At 38.3% G+C, this 21,126-nt stretch overlaps 2 protein-coding genes across 5 annotated transcripts in view; both read right to left on the bottom strand.

Annotated features, from left to right (window-relative positions):
* LOC116882645 (ATP synthase subunit d, mitochondrial-like) overlaps nt 1-20,564 on the bottom strand; it is a 73,272-nt gene extending 52,708 nt beyond the window's left edge. Inside the window, exons 1-2 of the mRNA XM_032883169.1 lie at nt 20,509-20,564; nt 13,476-13,530 (exon numbers count right to left, since the gene is read on the bottom strand). Coding sequence (XP_032739060.1) covers nt 13,476-13,530; nt 20,509-20,564 — 111 coding nt within the window. The remainder of the gene's footprint in view (nt 1-13,475; nt 13,531-20,508) is intronic.
* Nucleotides 1-21,126, bottom strand: part of DMD (dystrophin) — a 2,197,254-nt gene that overhangs the window by 1,969,044 nt on the left and 207,084 nt on the right. The window lies entirely within an intron of this gene.

Genomic DNA, 21,126 nt, shown 5'->3' on the forward strand with positions numbered 1-21,126 from the left:
CCTGAAGATGAATGATGACTTAAAGGCATACAATATGCATGGGAGTTGGGACTTCTCTCACATGTCCTGATTACAAAATCATTACCCACTTTTTAATTTCCTCATGTTGTTGAGAATCTGAAACTTTTATCATGGAAACATGTCTAGGATGTCTGGAATCATACCTTAATAGAAAATGAAGGAAAAAAATCCATTAAAGGATTATCTCAACCTGCTTAAATTTGCATGTAAACTATCCTTTGTACCATCATATATTATGGGACAAAACAGAGGCTGAAATGATGAAATAAGCTTACCACTGAAGACCTGACTACTCTGGAAATTTAGACAATTGAGGTTACTAGTCATGGAGTCCAAAGGGAAAAAACTATGCTTGATTCCACACTAGTAAAGCCAGAAGCTCCCTAATTTATATCCCCTACTTGGCTGAGGATATCAGATGTGTTCGGTTGGACAAGTTCAAGACTCTTGCTTGAGTAATTTTAAGGAATGTAACAAGGTCTGAATAGCAATTGGTTATTTAATAATCCTGCTTGCAGAGCCAACATAAGCTTGCCTCACTCTTAAGCACAGAGTAGGACCAACTGCCTTACTTGGTGCTGGGAAGAGAAACCTGCATCTGCATATAAGCTTTAAAGTCAACCTGACGTGAAATCCTGAAATACATTTTGAAAATGAATGGATTAGTGATAAAATTAATGAGAAAACTAAAGTCTCCAGAATGAAATATTTTTGGCATGTGATGACCTGATACACTGCCCTTAGAAATCCTCTGCAGTTTGGTCTGCTGAAAAACTCTCAGCATAGCAACTCTTGCATCACAGGTATTATATTAACACCAAGCCAACTTGACTGTTTGTCCTTGTGTCACATCATGTTTCAACACTAACTTTTACTCCATTTCTCAGTCTCCTTCTCCACCACAATATGCCCCTTTACCAATTTGAAAGGGCTTCCCACTAAAACTACTACTAGCAACTGCCACTTCTGTACCTGATACTAACTCTAACCCACTCACCTAGAAAATGCTTGTCATCTTTAATATGAGAGTCACTCATGCCCATGTCACACCATCCACACTGTGTGATGTCTAGCCTAGCCTGGGCTCCAACCCGCCACTTCCACGTTCCATACAAAGAACAACACCTCGGACTGCACGTATATACTTCTGCATGGTCCAGAGTACCAAGTTAGAACCAGTGTCTTCTTCAAATATGTCTGTCCTCTCTGCTAGTGAAACAGCAAACAATGTAGAAATTGAGCCTCAGTAAATTACTATTTATCCAACATCAACCAACCCCGACTCTTCTCTTCTCATTAATGCATGCACCAAATATGTAGATTAAGCTAAGACAATGTGCCTGGCAAGATGCTTGTTATACTATATATAGTGATAATCAAAGCTGCTAGAGGTTGAGTGAGGAAAGCCCTGCAGGCAGACACAATAGCAAAAATAAGTCTGGCTGGGCACCTGGGTGGCTCAGTGGGTTAAAGCCTCTGCCTTCAGCTCAGGTCATGATCCCAGGGTCCTGGGATCAAGCCCCACATGGGGCTTTCTGTTCAGCAGGGAGCCTCCTTTCCTTCCTCTCTCTCTGCCTGCCTCTCTTGTGATCTCTGTCTGTCAAATAAATAAATAAAAATCTTTAAAAAAAAATAAGTCTGGCATTTGAGAAATGACAGCAGGTCAGTGTGGCCGAAGTACAGCAAGAACACAGAGGAGGAGAAGAAGGAGGAGGAAAGACATGGATCTCTCAGAACCATAATGCTCTTAAATCAGGTAGGAACACAACCTGGTTTACATTTTTAAAAGATCACTGTGGATGCATTTGGCGAATGGAGCAGAAGGGGTCAAAAGCACAAGTGGCAGAGACAAGGTGGGGGGTGTACTGCCATGTTTAGGGGTAACTTAGGATAAGATAAAATCAAAAGATATGGATGACGTCATCTACTTTCTCTGCTGTTCCATGAGTCTTTTATTCATGCATTGTGACAATCTGGCATGTTTCCTAGAGCAGCTCTTCTAAACCTTCCCACTGCTTTTCAGGTTCACAAACTGTTTCCTTCTTCTCCACCTTCTGTTCTATCTTGATGGAAGATTGTTCTTTAGCTACTAAACACAGCACAATCATCCAGTGTGAGCTCCCTCATGCTCCCTCCTTCTATCATCTCCACTGCCCTTGCCCTAATTTTTAAGCCTGTGAAATAATCCATCTCCAACACTCCTTGTTAATTTGGATTCTCCCCAAACAGACACGAAGGCGAGTTAGTTTTTCTTTCTGATTTCAGAAAGTACATATGGGAGGGTGGAGAAAGTGAGATTTAGGAAAAGGGAGGAGGTGAGAAAGGATGTATTAATTAGCACATCAGTAATGGGAGTCAGGGGTTCAATCTTGTTGGTGACCCTCTGAGAAGCAGTGTGGAACATGCCTCACAATAGTCCTGCCAAAGGAAGAGGAGGCTGCGGTGCCTTTCCAAGGACTCCCATCCCCTAGTAGTTAAAGCTTGTTCCTAGTGACATCACCCCCCTCTCGCAATATTTCTGGCTCACTCCTGTTTGCAGCAGAGCAAGCTCCCATGGTCCTGGAGTAGGTTCCTGGGCAGAGCAACCAAGCAAGAGACGGAAACTCTGGAGATGCTGAGCCAAGAACTACAATGAACTTAGGTTGGGAAGGAAACATGGAGCCCAGTTCTAGCATACTCTATACCTGCCCCACTCCACTGCCCCCACCCCTGCCCCTATCGATAAGACCCTGTTTATTTCTCTCCTCTACTGAAGCATTCCTTAAAGGAATTACTGCTATGAGCTATATAAGGGACCTTATAAATCATCTGATCCAATCCCCTTAATTGAAGATTTGAAAATTAAACCCCAAAATTATCCAGTTAATTTTGGGAATACTATTTGCAAACCTTTTGCTCATCCTATAAAATATATATTGTGTTTTATATATATTTTACAGTGTTTTATATTATTTTTGGTTGCTCAATAGTATGAACATCCATTCTAATACCTTGATATCACATTGCCTTCTGTCAACATGTACTACCTCCTACTGGTTCACAAATGTTCAAGTCTAAGCTACTATCTGTTGAGTTTTATAATCTCTATTCAATACTTAATTGAAAAAAAAATATTGCAGACTTGTAAGAACAAACTAATTGGAAAGATCTGAAGCATAAAAGCTATTATGTCCCAAATCCTCCATACAGAATATTTTTATTTGTGCTATATATGGCCTTGACTAGAGGTATTGTTTGTATTGTTGTTTTGTGTGTTTTTTTTTTTTAAACCAACAAATATTTTCAGGGTCCTGGAAACCTCCAAGGTAAGTGTTTAAAAGCTCTGCTTGCAGGAGTCTGTCAGTATTTTGGTAAACAGTATCTGAAGCATGACTATAGTTTATTTGAACAGCAGGCTAGTTCACACAGAAATTGTTTTATTCATTGGAATGGCTTCACATGTGGTATACTTTATTTTTAATTTGGTTTAGTTTATGATTAACAATCACGATTCTAAAGGTGGTTAAATAACATATTCTGTTGCATAAATGATACTCTTTACAAGAGGCACATGTAATATATATACTTTTAACTTAATTCACACTGTAATTGTTTGTATCAAAAACCTTTAGATCAAATAATCTACTACAACTAGTCATGATGCTTCATTATATTTAATTATATGGCAAGATTTTTCCTCCCTGCTCTTCTTCCAAAGGGCTTTATTTAGACACCACTGATGTTCATTTTTATTGGAGAGAGATTCATCTAGATTTCTGATAATTTTGTGAGGATGTCGTACTCCCTACTCAATATTCTCTTAACTTTCAAAAAAAATCTCTTTTTTGAGAATCTTTCAATTTTCCAAAGAGAAAAAGAAAAAAGAAAAGGAAGGGAAAAGAAAGAAAAGAAAAAAGAAAAATGCCTTTAACATATTGTATTTTTAAGAGACTTGAGTTTCAAGGAACTTTTCTCTGGATCGGTCCATGCTCAATCTTGGCTTGAGTCTTGAACATGGATTCAAGTGAGGCAGAGCCATTTTTTCTGCTTTTGGCAATTTCAGAGCTGCCTAAGAAAGCACACACAAGGTGGGGACCTCGTTCCAACCCTTTCCTTCCTCTTCCTTACCTTCTCTTAGCCATATTACCAACACCTTTCCTAAAACAGAGAGGCTTCAGTTTTGCGTGGCTGGGGAAAAAAAAATCCATCTACTTCAGGTTTTCCCTTATTCCCATTTCCATTTCAATTTCAAGTGCTGGCTAAAATCAAATGCACTGCGGGGTGTGTGTGTGTGTGTATGTTTGTGTGTGTGCACGTGCACGCATGTGTCTGTCTGAAGAGATATGATTTTGGCTTGACCATGAGGAACCTGGAAACTGAAAAGGTGATCAGGTGATTGTATCCTGAAGACTCAAATGAGTTTGTCAAAGAAGTCTAGTATTAATAAGAAAAACAAAATAAAACAAAACAAAAAACCCTGCCATGCTTTTTGTTCTCATATTCGGTTAATGATCTAATGGCTATCAGAATAAAATGTCATAGATATTATTCATTTCTCAAAACAAACGGCATTAAAAATTGAATTAAGTACCCCTTTCTTTCTTTCCCTGGGCAATTTTGCCTGTAGGATTCATTTGTAGAGCTAGTTTATTGAATGTCTGCTACATTCCAGGCAGGATTAAGTACTAAGGATTCGATGATGGAAGCCAAGGGATATGAGAGCCCTGGTAGAGTGTTAGTGTTTTTTTTTTTTCAAAGTTATACTCCAAAATGCCATTAAAGATGGTTTTATTTTCATAATAAAGCCATAATTTATCACCATAAATATTATCTATTTTAGTAATTATCAGTTGCCTTAATCATGAATGGAGAAGTGAAAAGTAATAAACTGAGAAATGAGTCAGGCCACAATAAATCTCTTGCTATATTATTTGAACATTAGAAATATGGCACATTGTCTTTTAAGCATCACCCTCTTTCATCAACTTGGAGTAGTAATAGAATTAAAATAACATGAAAATGCCATCATAGCTCTGATGATTTCTGAAACCTGTATAGGTAGTCTGTGATAGGTAAAACTAGGCAAAAAGAACACCCTATAAAACTGAAATAAGGGGCGCCTGGGTGGCTCAGTGGATTAAAGCCTCTGCCTTCGGCTCAGGTCATGGTCCCAGGGTCCTGGGATCGAGCCCCACATTGGGCTCTCTGCTCCGCAGGGAGCCTGCTTCCTCCTCTCTCTCTCTGCCTGCCTCTCTACCTACTTGTGATCTCTGTTTGTCAAATAAATAAATAAAATCTTTAAAAAAAAACAAATAAATGACAGTATCTATTTTCTTGATGCATTTTATCAAAAAAATTGAGAGAATGAGTGTTATAAACATTTCTACTTCCTTAAAGGCCCTGTAGTCCCGACTCTGTTACCAACATTTAAATTCCCATAAAAGTCAATTATCCATATTATGCATTGAATCTAAATGTTGCACCCCATTAGAACATATCAAAGCTTAAATTTTACTGAACGAAATGGACCATAATGAATGAACATGTAACTTAAAACAAGAATAAAGATGACAATTTTTTGAATGCTTCAATTCAGTTATTAGCATCTTAAATGATGTATTTTAATTTTTTCTTAGGCATTATAATTAAGTAAAATACCCAATCCTGTCAGGGTTTAAGTTTGTAAACTATGGTTTCAGTAAAGTGAGTTGAAAAACCTTTGATTATTACTGACCTAAAAGGGGAGACTTGATGTATAGCATAAACTCAAGTGTTTACAAGACATGGATCATGTTTTCATTTTGTTAAAAGTATCACAGAGTGAATCCTTACTGAGAGAGGTAGCTCTCGGGGAATGAGAATCAAAAGAGTAATTAAAAATGAATTCTTTATATTACATATTTGAGAACTGCTGACCAACAGTTTACTTTAGCGATGTTATTGCTAATTTCTATGGAACAATAATGTCCCAAGTAGATATTTTGATATTTTAATGTGTTAATCATTGATGGAACAAATGCCTCAGTTTTGTGTGGGCAGTGTGTTTATTTTCTTGTGCAGTGGGAAACTTCTCTATGCAGTGTGTAAAGAGCACCCAGGTAACCAGATGAAGGGAAAGAAAATAAGTGTTGTTTCTAATAATGAATATCAGCCAAATTCTGTTTCTCCCCCCATTCACTCAACCAGACATTTATTGAACCCCCACCATTTACCTTACACAAAAATGTCAACCCGTTGATTATTTTTTGAGCTCCTACTATATGCAATGCATTGTTTAATTTCCTAAGTCTTTTGTCCTTTTATCAAAAATATAAACTTTCAGAGAGCCAAACCTTTTCTTAACCCTTTATCTCCCACCCAAGTGAGATATGCTAGTCACCCTTGGTGACGCATCAATCTCCCTATTCCCTCTACCTAGAATGTCCTCCAACTAGATAAATCCTCAGGAGCCATAGTCTTATTCCACCTGAATCTTGGTGAGTCTGATTCATAAATAAGAATCTCCTCATCTTGGCAGTGCTTCTCAAAGTGTGGTCCCCACACCAGCAGCATCAGCATCTCTGGAGAGAAACTTTTTAGAAATGCAAATTCTTGGGCCACCCCTCAGAAGGACCAGAAACTCCTGGTGAGGCCCAACAAGCTGTATTTCAACAGGCTCTGCAGGGGATTCTGATGCCCTCCTAAGGCAGGGAGAGCCCCTGCTCTTATCTACCTTGTTCCAGAGTTTTTCTGAAGATCAAAGGAGAAAAATTATGTCGCGGGGTTTTGAAGGAAACAAATAAATAAATCAAGGACTATGTAAGCATAATTTATTAAATAGGTCAAGGATTGTTTTTAACTTATTTTTCTGTTTCTCTATTTCCTCCTTAGTTTGTACATGCATTTAAAGATAATCTCAGCAATGTCAGCAAGCTTGGTCGCATAGTTCAAGCTGTGAGGGTTCAATAAATAGGTCGGTAAACATTGCAAATCAACACAGCTTTTGATGAAATGTCAAGCAAGACAGAGCTTAGCTATATTCGGCTCAGCTTGAATTCATAAACCATTAACTGGCCTCTGTACTTCCAGGACAATCTGTCTGATGAATAAAACACAAACAGAAAAATAATAAAAAAAAAAACCTCTTTAGAAAGAGATTACTAAAAGGGAACCTTTAAGTGAGAAATGGCACCAGGTAGTTCAGAGCAAATGAGAGAGAAGTCTTGGAAAAGTCGGTAGGTTTTCTTACAAATCAAGTTACGGGACAGTGTGGGATCAAAATATACTTTTTAACTTTGGATTCTTTTCCTGATATATATTCATAATTTTAATAAGGCTTTTTTAATCCTACTCTTTTAGCTCTGCCCTGCCCCCCCAAAGTAGACATCTTCCTACAGAAAAACTTGTCAGAAGAGATAGGAATTTTAACAAAATTTCCATAATTCAGGAATTAATGTACTTTTAATATACAGTTTGTACATACTGATAACAAATCTTTCCTGATTTAGAATTTTAGGATCTCTTAAAATTAAAAAAAAAAAACCACAGGTAACATGGCTAATCATAACTCTTTTTTACTTAACTTAAAAGCTAGCATTTAGCAGTAATTGTTGAACCTTTGAAATCATTCTTAAATATTTCAAGCAATTAGGCAGCCAGGAATCATTGTTTACCACTGGCAGCCCAGTTTACTTCCTAATAAGCTATGAATATCTGATCATGCTTAAATCACTCTTCACAACAATCTTCACAACAATATTATTTTCCTTTTCTTTGACAAAAAAACATTCTTGAAGCTATATATATAGTTTCATGAACATATATATGTATATATATACATATATATATATATATATTACATAGGTGTTTCTATTGCTAAGACATAAATTCTTCACATTAGTTTTCTATTGAGCTCATGGATTTAGTCTAGGTCCTGAGAAACTGAATTTGAAGGAGAAATAGTATTGTTTATTGAGTAAGGTCTGGATCATTACATTTTTTTTTCTTGTCACTTCATATCAGAAGTAACTAAATTCCTAAAGACCAGGTTCATAAAAGCCATAACCCAAAAAGAAGAATCTGGGCTCCTCGTCATTTCAGTGCTTTGCATTATCGTATAGGTTGCTAATGTTAAACCCCTTCCCTCCCTTTCTCACAACAAAAGTCCCCATTTAACTTTTAGAGAAAGCCATATGGAAGAGGAGGGATCCAAATTTACCCTAGAGGCTGCAAACTGACCAGAGGAGTCACCTCTGGGGAAGCCTGCTTCTGACTGCTTGTGGCATTTATCCTTCTTCTGAAAGGCTGTAGCATTTATCTGCAGCTTTTACTCACCAGATGAGACCTCAGACATTTCAAATTCTGCGGTGGCTTGCTACACCTTCATAGGAAAGCTTTTTGCTGATTTCCCTGTTGGTACTTTTCTCTTACACATTCTATGGGATCTGAGAAACCTGGAGGTAGAGTCATAGCCAAGCACAGATAAAGCAGGTACATAATCTCTGCCCAGCTTCACAAAAGCAGACAAACGCACAATCTTTTTCCACCTGTTTCTTCCACTCCGGTTGCCGTGCAAAGTGAGGTGATCTTTACAGATTCACAGGGAGCGTTTTGCAAACACTCCCCTCTCACAGCAATGGTTTCTTCCCTCACAGGCTCAATCTACCTGATTATGTTCCCTTCTAATCAGTAACCTCAGTTTCTGTAGTAATAAGTGTGCTGGCTGCTTTATATAGGCTTTCTCGGAGACTGAAGCAGAAACCATAAAGGAGAATTAAAGGAGCTGATTATTATGAGGACACCTGTATTTTTGTCTAGCCTTCATGTGAACTCGGCAGCGTGCTCATTTATGCAAACATGTTATGAAAGAGAGCAAAAAGGAGGGCACGGAAAGAAGAGCCTGGACCTGTAAAGTTGTGCACCTGTGAGATGCTAGGAGGGGAGACAGCAAGTCCAGTAATGTCCTGTGGTGCTCAAAACACATTTGAACTTCGTATGAAAATATCAAAATAGAAGTGCTTGACATCCAAATACCTCCCTTCAGAGCTACTTTGAAAAATCAATTATCAAATCTAAAACAGACTGACATGAAACCCAAGGCATGATGCAGAAGTTAATTCCTAAAGCAAATGGAGATTACTGAAGATTGAAGCAAAAATCCATGCATGTAAACCCTGATTTTTTAAATAAAAGAAAAAATATCAGTAACTTACTTGAGATTATATTTGAAGTTCCACCTTGAATTCTTCTCTTTGCAAGTACAGAATTGTGCCAGCCTTGTGTAATGACTGTTTACCCAGAGCAAAAGATTGAAGTGGATTTTCAGATTAAAAATAAAACTCTTAAGTATGTCAATCCCCATCTGATCAAAGCACATAAACTAATTTTTTCAAGTACTTCATTAACAATATACCCAAGAAAAGCTGCATTTCTCTCAGTTTTCTTTAAAGAGGAAGTTGTTAAAAATGTTTGAAATCCATGTAAAGAGACCAGAAAAATAGTTAGGGCTGCTTCTATTTCATCTAGTAGACTTAGGGCCGGACTCAAGTACTGGCAAATGGTAAGCGCTTAATACGTGTTTATTTAAAGTGAGCAAAATCCTATGACATAAAGGGTGATTGCCATTGCCACTTATATTTTCAATAGCCAAGTTCTGCTCTTACCTTATTTTTAAATAAGCCACCATCTCCCAGAGCCTCAAAAGATATTAAATGCTACTGTTTTCTTTCCTAGAAAATATTCCGCAATTACAACCATGTGCTACGATGGAAGTAAGTTACAATGTGAGTGATTGTTTTTTCCTTGCTCCTTTTTTCTACTCTCAATTTTCAGATGTGGAAATTTCATTTGGAGAGAACAGGAGGTGTTGGTGGGGAAAACTCATTAATCGTACCGTATCCCCTTGCCTACAAAGAATACAGCATCCAAATTACAGAAGAACTAAAGAAACCTTGTAGAATGAGTATATAATTAGCAGTGCTGCTAAGTGAATGGAAATGGAGGTTGCCTAACTTAATTAACTGTAATCATTACTCACTGTCGTCCTGCTTAGAAAGATTAGTTGAGGGTATTTCTTCTGCGGTACCCCATTAGACATTTCTACTTCCATCTTAATATGAAAACGATTATGCTACAAAGACAGTACTGTCATTCCCTTTCAATCAGATATAAACTTTACCGAATAAGCCTGTTCCATGTCTTAGTTCAGGGAGAGGAACAGGAACAATGAGAAAATATTCTGTGGGATGAAAGCTTGAGAAATTAAGAAAATGTAGATAATTATAGAAGTGAGTGGCTTGAAGAGAAAATTAAAAGGAAACCTATAGAGTAATTTCTATAAAGAAACTAGCTTTTGGCCAAAGAGGGGGCAATAACAGATGATGATCAAAAACAGAAAATTAAAAAAAAAAAAACAGAAAATTAAAGTCAACACAGTATAAATAGGTGACCCTATATGGTTTTGTTGGTCACAAATGCACAAAAATGCAGGGTATCCAAAGGCCCTTCAAGGACACTGGTTAAGGACTGCTTTCCTATAATTTATTTATTTTTTTAGGGGACATTTGCATCTAGGAAGCATTTATTCTTTTGAATTAATGAAAATCATCTTGCGTGCACACGTACAAAGGACCTTCTCATGAATACAAGAATAGGAACACCTGTGACTGCAGCACTGACAGCATTTTGCTTCATTTGGCTTCTGTCCACCAGCGATAAGAAAGTTCACAGCAACACTGACTTTGTTTTCTAAGTCCATTTCCCTGTTCTACAAATTAAGCCGAGTCCACTACTGCATTTCAAGAATCTCTCCAAGAAGTCTGCAATGTTAACGGGGTTATCATTATGCCCATTTCACAGGCAAAGAGACTGGGACTTGGAGAGGTTTCCCAGTCACCTTGCTAATAACAAATGGCTAAAAACCCAGCTCTGCTGGACTCCCTTTTTGAGTATGTCTCAAAAAGGTCATGTGCATAAACATTCATCTGGGCACCTTGGTAAATGGTGGCTACTGAGTCAGTATTTGTAGGTGAGACCTGAGAATCTGCATTTTTAACAGGCTCTCAGATGTTGCTGCTGCTTCTGCTGCTGCTGGCTTTTGAACTGTCAGCACATTGGATAGTAAGGCCTTAGAGGAGAAGGTCTCTCTCCTCTGATATGAGAACCACCTGGGGATCTTCCAACCCTCCCCATACCCAAGCTGCACTTCATCTCAAAAGAAGAATCTCTACATGTGAAACTCCAGTGATTCTAATGTGCAGCCAACTTTGGGAATCTGTGCTTATGGACCCACTGTTCTCTTAACAGGTGTGCATCAGAATCAAGTGAAGAGATAGTACAGAAAGCAGAAGCCCAAGTTTATTTAAATAAGGATAAGACTTGGGCCTTTGCATGCTTAAGTACCTCCCCAGGTGATTCTGCTATCTAATCAAGTTAGAGAACCACTCTCTAGACCAAGCTCTTTCAAATCAATCAGCTGTGTGCTGTCATGAACATTTTCAAGTTTGATGAGACTTCTTCCCGGCTAAACATCCCAGAGTTTCTCAAAGCACAATATCCCCTTCCACAGACATATTATACAAACACAGACACACAGACACAGACACACACAGACACACACACACACAGACACACACACACACACTCTTACTCTTTTGTGGTGATCAGTGTCCTCATTATATAGTCATGCTTTTTTTTTTTTTTGCTTATTATAGTCAGGTACACATTAAATCTATTACTCTGTCAGTACTTCAGTGGAAAGCAGATCTAAGTTATAGGACATTAGCTTTATACCCAGGGTAGCTATATAATTAAAAGTAATCGATTTTGAAAGGATATGGTAGTAAGTTCAAATGAATACAAAGAAATGATCCCTGAGCTCAATAACAGAAGCACAATGTATCACCCTGTAGTTAAAGCCCACTTCATAAATGATCCTCAGCTCTTCTTCAAGGGCCTGCGAAGATGAGGGTCATTTTGACTAGTGACACATTTTGCCTTCAGGGGAGTTTTAGCATGAGTGCTGTCAGATTATATCTCGTTAAATATTTTTGTTGGCAGTGAAGGGAAAATGTAAGCATTATTAGAAATGTAATTAGTAGAGTACAAATTTTACTTCCTTACAGCTCCTAAGAGCACATAATTATAATAAAATTCTTCTGAATATTTCCCTTACCATTAATTCAGAATACCAAGCTATTAGTTTCAGTGAGGGTAGCCAGGGCCATTGGTTAGAACTCTGGGTATGGTGTCCTGCAGAAAGGTGCTCCCAAGAGGAAGATGTATAGGGGCTAAAATCTGTACTTTTCCTCCATTCACCCATCTTTGTGAACCTGGCATAGGTCAGAGTAGGATTTCTTAAATAACTGGTTCTCCTCTGGGTTGGGAGGCGAGGCTCCTTTGTCTAATTTTCAGAGCACCATAGAAGCTAGCAGCAGCTCTGTGGATGGCACAGTGCAATGGAAAATGGTTGGGGCTGCTGTTGGAAGGCATTAGGAACTAACTGTATAAGCTAAGGCAACTTATTTAAACTTTTAGCATCACGAGGCCTTCCACCTGAACAAGAACATGGCAACATGCCCAGAGAGATTAAGGGCTCAGGCTCTATAGCAAAAGAAGATCAAGTAATGCTTGAATTCCAATTCTGCTTATGTCCTAGCTGTGTAAACTGGACATGTCACTTAAGGCATGATTTCATTATCTGCAAAATGGGCACGATATTAGTTCCAGCTTCCTAAGGGTATTGTTTGGACCAACTGCAAGGTGTTTAGCACAGCTCCTGATGCAGAGTTAGTGCTAAATAAATAGTAGCCACTGTTTATCAACAATAATAACATGATAACTCACATTTCCAAGGCTTTGGAGGAAATTAAATCAAATGATACATACAAAATAAGACTCTGAACTGAAAAACACTAATCCTGTTAGAGACGAGTTTTCTTCCTTTTAGTAATGTATTTTTTCCGTATCTTAATTTAATCTAATTTTTAAAAAGATTTTAAAAATTTATTTGTCAGAGAGAGGAGCGGAGAGAGAGCGAGTGAGTGCACAAGCAGGGGGAGTGGCAGACAGAGAGAGAAGCAGGTGTCCTGCTGAACATGGATTCCAGCATGGGACTTGATACCAGGACCCTGGGATCATGACCTGAGTTGAAGGTGGATGCTCAACCAACTGAGCCACCCAGACAGCCCTCCATATCTTAATTTTAAGGAAATAGTAGTAAAAAGTAAGCAAGAAATACAGCTCTCAAGGATCTGGCCACAATAACTGTTCTGAGAGGTGATGCCACTATTGAGAGCTGGAGGCAAACCTAATGCCTGTACATGGTAGTAAGAACCTAAATATACAGTACATCAGGGAATAGTGTGGACTCTGAACCAATGGGTCTGAAACTAGAACTCTAGTAACCTGGCAATGGGTTGAATAAATTGGAAGTAATCCCATTAAATGTTTGTCTCTGGAGTTATTATTCCCAATAATCACATTTTTAAAACTCCCACCTTGAAAATCATGTTTCCTGAAGTTGCCTCCAAGTAGCAGTAAGCTACCCATCTCCTATTACAAAAAGAAAAATGAGACTAGCCTGTAAACACATTACCCAACACAGTACCTGAAAGTGCAGGCTGGGAGGCATTATAGCTCAACGGTAGTCAATTTAAAATAAGAGGTTATAGAGTTTTCTCTCCAAGTGTAAAGGATCCCAGCTATAATTATTCTGCAGTAACCTTGGAAAGGTATACTTTTATTCAAACTGTGCTGTGATTTCAGCTTATCTCCTAGGGAAGGACTCTAGTTTTGGTCATTAAATTCACGGAAAGTCAAGTTCTTTCCAGCTCTTCCAGCCAGCTTTTTTTACAATTTCTGTAATCACATCACTGTGGCAAGCGTATGCATCTGTGTTTACTTAAGATTTTAAGCACAATTCTTCATGGTCCATTTATTTCTTAGTACTGTTCTTTTCCTTTGACTCTATGTCTTTCCCATGGAGTTATACCAAGTCTGAAGAAAAATGAAGGTAACAATGTGCTTCGTATACAGGAGTTTTTGCTTTTACAAGTCCAGGAGCATAAAAACTGATCTGGTTTTTTGTTGTGGATGATCAGTGATAATTTTCACATCTAATGACCAAAAAATCATTTTATGCTTGGAACTGTATATAAAGAAAATTTGCACAGAAATCTCACCACGTGGAACATCTCCACATATTAAGTTTTCATATAAACGTGAACATCTGCAAGAACTTGAGCCAACTTGGGAGCTATTATTTCAGTCAGCCTCCTTCATCAAACAGAGCTCAGATCGACCTTCCCTTACCTTTAAGCTTTTCTCAATGAACTGAGTAATGGAATCTTGAGGGACACCTTTAAACCCAGCAGTAGAAGCAAAAACCTTCCCCACTGATAAGCAAAAGGATATTTCTGGCAACAAAACCCATCAACTATAGGAGGTATATATCTAACTCAGTCGGCCTTCAATTAAATGCTAGTCAGAAACCCCTGAAGGCAACACCAAGGGCTTAGAGAAAAATAAAAAGACCACAGACATACTGTGGATGATCCAGTCTCAGAGAACGGTGGGCATTCCACTTAGCCCTGAGAGTATTTGGAAATTTCCTACATTCGAAACCTCAATTCTTCTAAGTCCTGGGAAAAAACCATTTAGTAAACTCATTAATTTATAACTGAGACTGTTAGCCAGCAGAAATCATGCTTCTACTTATGATCGACATTTGGTAATGACATGTATTACACCACATATATAAGAACATTGTAATATATCCTCTTTAACATCATAAAATCCTTAGAAATGATAAAATCAATCCAGTTAAGTAGGTATAGCCCTGGTCTTTACAAATACCCACAGGTTGATAATGCTGTCAAATACATCTTCTTAAAGCACCAGTTTCCTCATATTACCTGCCCTGGTTTTTATAACCATAACTCTTAATAGGACTTTTTCATCCATTGTCAAAATTTTATCACCTGCCATTCATTCCTCAACATACCATTCTGCCTTCTACTTAAATACACTGCTTTACAAGGCTGTCCTTTCATTCAGTTGGAAAATGTTTAGGAATAGAAAGACTGGTTTTATAGTTTCCTGCTCCATTTGGCCTCCTAGCATTTTTCCTATAGTGATTGCATAGCAAATACTTACTGTGTGTTTCACATTGATACATACACCAGCAGTGTCCAGCACCTGCTTATTTAAATAAATATTAAAGTCACCCAAAACTGGTATGCCTGCTTTTTTTTTTTTTGTAAAATACATTAGATCATTGCCATAATGAAAAATAGGAAGCAAACTAAACTCCACCAAGTAGGAGTTAAAATAATTCCAGTACATCCAGTTGACAGATTTATAGGCAGCCAAAAAAACCCTCTTCTTACAGAATATTTAAAAACATCAGAAAAAATTATAGTATATTAAGCAAAATAAAGCAACTTAACAAAACTGGTTATATGTGAACTAAAAAAGGCATTATTTCATGGTGGTTAAAAACCCAGGCTCTGAATCAAGCAAGATGGTTGAGGAGGAGGAGACCTAATATCATCTGCTTCCAGGAGTTCAACTAGGTAGTTCTCAAATCTTTCTGAACACCTACAAACTCAACAGGAGATGGAAGAGAAGGGCAGCAAATCTAGGAACAGAAAATCAACCACTTTCTGGAAGGTAGGACATACAAAGTGAATTCAAGGCAATATACGAGAAGAGAGACCTTGGTGGAAGAGGCTGACTCCCAGCAAGTGGTGGAGCAGTGGAGCACAAAATTGGAACTTTTAGAAGTCTGCTCCACTGAGGGATGATCCTCCAGAGGCTAAGCAGGGGTGGAGCCCTCACAGGAACAGTGTGGTCTCAGGTCCCATAGGGTCACAGAAAGATTGGGGGTGTCTGAAGGTGTCCCTGGTATTGGACAGGGGAAGCTGGCTACTGAGAAGGAGCCAAGGAGAGGGCTCTTGGCTTGGGCTTACCTTAAACAATGATCCTAGGCACACTTGGGCCATTGCTTTTGGAGTGGCAGATCCAGAGAGAACCCCTCCTTCCTCCTCTGGGAGGAGTGGGGGGGAGTGTGAATCTGCTGGGTTCGGAGACTCCAAATGGAGCTGTGCGCCAAAGACAGAAATGCCTAGTCAACGTGCTGGGAGAGCATGGAGTGTGGTCAGAGACCAGGGAGACAGGAGGGATTGACTGCTTATCTCCTAAGGGGCACTGAGGAATGGGGCCCAGAGCTCTCGGCTTCTCCAGGCTGGAGATTAGGAGGCCGCCATTTTCATTCTCCTCCTCCAAAGCTCTACAAAAAGTGTTCAGGGTACAAAAGCTATGAGAGCAAACCCTAGCAGATTACTTAGCCCGACCCCTGGAAAGTGCGGTAGAATTCTACCTCAGCAAAGACATTTGAGAATCACGGCAACAGGCCCCTCCCCCAGAAAATTAGCAGGAAACAGTAATAGTAGGAAATTTTAACAGTCCCCTCACTGAAATGGACAGATCATCTAAGCAAAAGATCAACAAGGGAATAAAGGCTTTAAATGGCACACTGGACCAGATGGACATCACAGATACATTCAGAACATTCCATCCCAAAGCAACAAAATACACATTCTTCTCTACTGCACATGGAACATTCTCCAGAATACATCACATCCTGGGTCACAAATCAGTTCTCTACTGGTACGGAAAGATTGGGATCATTCCCTGCATATTTTCAGACTACAATGCTTTGAAACTAGAACTCATTTACAATTGCACCCAAAATCATAAGATACCTAGGAATAAACCTAACCAAAGACACAAAGAATCTGTACTTAGAAAACTATATAATAGTCATGAAAGAAATTGAGGAAGACACAAAGAAATGGAGAAATATTTCATGCTCATGTATTGGAAGAACAAATATTGTGAAAATGTCTTTGCTACCTAAAGCAATCTACACATTTAATGCAATCCCTATCAAAATACCATCAACTTTTTTTCAAAGAAATGGAATAAATAATCCTAAAATTTATATGGAACTAGAAAAGACACCGAAAAGAGGAATGTTGAAAAAGATACCCAAAATTGTTGACATCACGATGCTAGACTTTAAGCTCTATTACAAAGCTGTCATCATCAAGACAATATGGTACTTGCACAAAAACAGACACATAGATCCATGGAACAGAATAGAACAGTCAGAAATGGACTCTCAACAATATGGTCAACTTATTCAAAAAAGGAAAGAATGGCCAATGGAAAAAAAAGACAGTCTCTTCAACAAATGATGTTGGGAAAATTGGACAGCCATATGCAGAAGAATGAAACTGGACCATTTCCTTACACCACACACATAAATAGACAGGAATCCATCAAAATCCTAGAGGAGAACACAGGCAGCAATCTCTTTGAGCTTCGCCTTAGCAACTTCTTGATAGACATGTCTCCAAAGGCAAGGGAAACAAAGCCAAAAATGAACTATTAGTACTTTATCAAGATAAAAACCTTTTGTACAGCAAAGGAAACAGTCGAAAAAACCAAAAGACAACTGACAGAATGGGGGGAGATATTTGCAAATGACATATCAGATAAAGGGCTAGTATCCAAAATCTATAAGGAACTTACCAAAGTCAACACCCAAAGAGCAAATAATCCAATCAAGAAATGGGCAGAGGAAATGAATAGACATTTCTGCAAAGAAGACATCCAGATGGCCAACAGACACATGAAAAAATGCTCAACATCATTAGCCATCAGGGAAATACAAAACAAAATCTTAATGAGATAGCACCTCATACCAGTAAGAATGACTAAAATGAATCGATCAGGAAACAACAGGTTTTGGTGAGGATGTGGAGAAATCAGAACTCTCCTACACTGTTGTTGGGAATGCAAGCTGGTGCAGCCAGTCTAGAAAACAGTATGGAGGTTCCTCAAAAGTTGAAAATAGATCTACCCTATGACCCAGCACTCACACGACTTGGTATTTACCCCAAAGATATAGATGTACTGATCTGAAGGGGCACATGCACCCAAATGTTTAGAGCAGCAATATCCACAATAGCCAAAGTATGGAAAGAACCCAGATGCCCATCAACAGGTGAATGGATAAAGAAGAAGTGGTATATATGTACAATGGAATACTATGCAGCCATCAAAAAACCTGAAATCTTGCCATGTGCAATGACATGGATGGAACTAGAGGGTATTATGCTCTGCAAAATAAATCAATCAGAGAAAGACAATTATATTGTCTTTGATATGAGAATTTGAAAGGCAGGGTGGGGGGGCTGTGGGGGAAGGGAGGGGAAAAAATGAAACAAGTTGGGACTGGGGAGTGAGACAAACCATAAAAGACTTTTAATCTCAGGAAACAAACTGAGGGTTGCTAGGGGGTCAGGGCAGAGGGATAGGAAGGCTGGGTTATGGACATTGGGGAGGGTATGTGCTATGGTGAGTGCTGTGAAATGTGTAAGCCTAACGATTCACAGACCTGTACCCCTGGGGAAAATAATGCATTATATGTTAATTAAAACAAAAACAAGAACAAAAAACCTAGGTTAGAATCCTGGCTCTGTTCCATGGTACCATGGTGATCACAAATGAGTTACTGCACTTTGTTATTGCACTGATTTCCTTATTTCAAAATGGTATAATAATAGTACTATATCATAAGATTTTTGTGAGGTGTAACTGGGTTTAATGTTGAAAATGCCTGGTGTATATAAAATGTTCAATAAATGTTAGTCATCATTACACAGTTCTCAACAGAACTGTATGTAGCAAACACTTAATACTGGTTATTTCTGAATCTTAAACTTATGGGCAAGTATTTCTTTCAGTGAGTTCTTCTCTATTCTACTGTAGACAATGAGCATGCATTATTTTTTATTAAAAAGAAAACCAATTCTGGTTCCTTTTAAAATTGGCAAAATGCTTACTGAAGTGGACATAAGTAAAATGTACACATAAGTAAGGGAAGCACACTTGGGAGCTGAACAGAACTATTGGCCTCAGAAGCAGCATGTTGCCTGCGAAACAGTAGATGTACTTCTCCTACACTGTCATATTTCACTAAGAATAAGAATTTCCAAGTTCTCACACATAAACTTGCCCTACTTCAGAAAAGAAGCCCTGTAGAAATCTCTTTCCTATAATTCATAACCTCATCAATTATACGAATTGCCTGCAGGGGAGATAGCTGACTCCTTCCTTCAAGTTCCTAAGAAGTAGGGTTCATGCTATCTTTCCATTCTCTCTTGAGACTATTGAAATAAAATGCATTGGGAGTGAGAGAAATAAAACATACTTAGACAAAGTGCACTATGTTTTCCAACCACTTTAACTTAACACGAGATCCGTTAGCCTAATCAAATAGGAACATCAGCAAAAACATTTAAGCATAAAATAAAGTTGTTTTTTTTAGTGGTGGGGGAGGATGACAAGGAAGAGTGAGAAAAAGAGAGATTCCAGCCTAAAACTTCACTGGCAGAAGACAAATTAAAAAGTGAAATGTGAGATAACAGAACATCTGATGTAATATTGTAGCATTAAAACTCAATTATTTAAAAAAAAAAACACTCAATTATTACCTCAACTTTTTCAGCAAATCTGTCCTTAGCATGTAAGTAAGCCCAGGTGAAATCACCTTGTTCATATATCTAATCACAACATTTCTTATTTCTTATTTTTTTTAATGAGCTACTTCATTTTCTTGGATGCCTTTCAGGGAAAAAAATGTGCCTTGTGGCTCTTCCTGTTTCTAAAGATGCCTGTATATAGTAAGTGCTTAATAATTGCTTGATGAAAAATATATGTTCAGCAAGTGAGGCAAAAAGAAATGATTTTCTTTTGCAATGAACTAAGAGAGATAGAGGACTAAAAAAATGCAGAGATGAGGAAGAAGAGAAAATGAATGAACACAAGATAATGATGTTTTATCAACATCAGGAATTCTAATCTCTACATACACCATTAATGAATGTATTCATTCATATAAAAAGTTGATTTCCAAAGCATTGGCACAATGAACATAGTTAAGATTGTCCTTGATAGATGAGAAGTAGTATTGTAAGTGATTTTCATGCATAATTATGTCCTCCTCATAGCAACCCTATGAAATAGGCACTATTATTAACTCCATTTTACAAAAGAAGAAACTGAGGGAAAGAGATTAAGTGACCAACCCAAGAGCACAGAGATGAGGTGAAAAGGAGTTGAATTTCAACCTTAGAAGTTTTGGCTGTGGAGTCTTCCCTTTTAACCACTATATTCTCAACCCTTATTCTACATTCCCTCCATTTACATAGGTGTTAACCCCCTATCCCTTTATTAAAGTCCCTTGAGCTAGATAAAATTAATGTTACATGTTTGACAGGGAGAAAAATCAGACAGAGGTGACTTGGCCTGACCACTCAGCAATTTACTGGCAGGGAAATCTTCTTTTGGAATCAACTGATGTTCTGATGGCATCCACATTGTCCTATCCCTAATTCCCAGCGTTGTGGGCTATTTCTCAGGAACATGCTCTACAGCTGGAAGGAGACATAAACAACTCACCAGCCTAAATCTGAGGCATCTTGCTCAATGACTTTGCCTTCTCCTTCTGAATCCATCTCTTCTAATTATTTTTTTCTTATTCCTTAAACCAGTCTAATTTCACCTTACTTATATTTTTTAAGAGAGAAATATGTATTCTTGCTTTGGAGAAAAGTGATCAGCTTCCTTTTTCTCCTGGAATGGATTATTGGCATTTCGAGGCCTCCTTTGTGAGCATTCCACACTCCTTCTCAGAGCCATGCTTCACCATTTTTACTGGTCCTCAGAAAACTTCCCCCTTTCCTGCTAGCTTCTGGCATCACTTTGTTGCTATTTCTTGTTCTTTGATGTTTCCCATATCTAACTGTTCTGATTCTCACCTCTGCTTTCTGTCACATTTATCCCTCTGCTATTGTTTCCTGTTCGGCAGGCTGATGACCAAAGGAACAGCATCATCTTTCATTGTGCTTCTCTGGCTTACTCCTGAAGTCACAGGCAGCTTCCTTCCCACATAAAATCCCTAGTCTGAGCTGGAAGATAAATGACCATTAGGGAAGCACATATTTTGTATGAATGGAAACCTTTGGTCTTCCAGCCTCTTCCTGTGCCTTTCAGCTTTTAGGGATAGCGGCATGGTTC

Source organism: Lontra canadensis, unplaced genomic scaffold (genome assembly GCF_010015895.1).
Source record: "Lontra canadensis isolate GAN:19392208 unplaced genomic scaffold, GSC_riverotter_1.0 scaffold86, whole genome shotgun sequence".
Lineage (NCBI taxonomy): Eukaryota > Metazoa > Chordata > Mammalia > Carnivora > Mustelidae > Lontra > Lontra canadensis.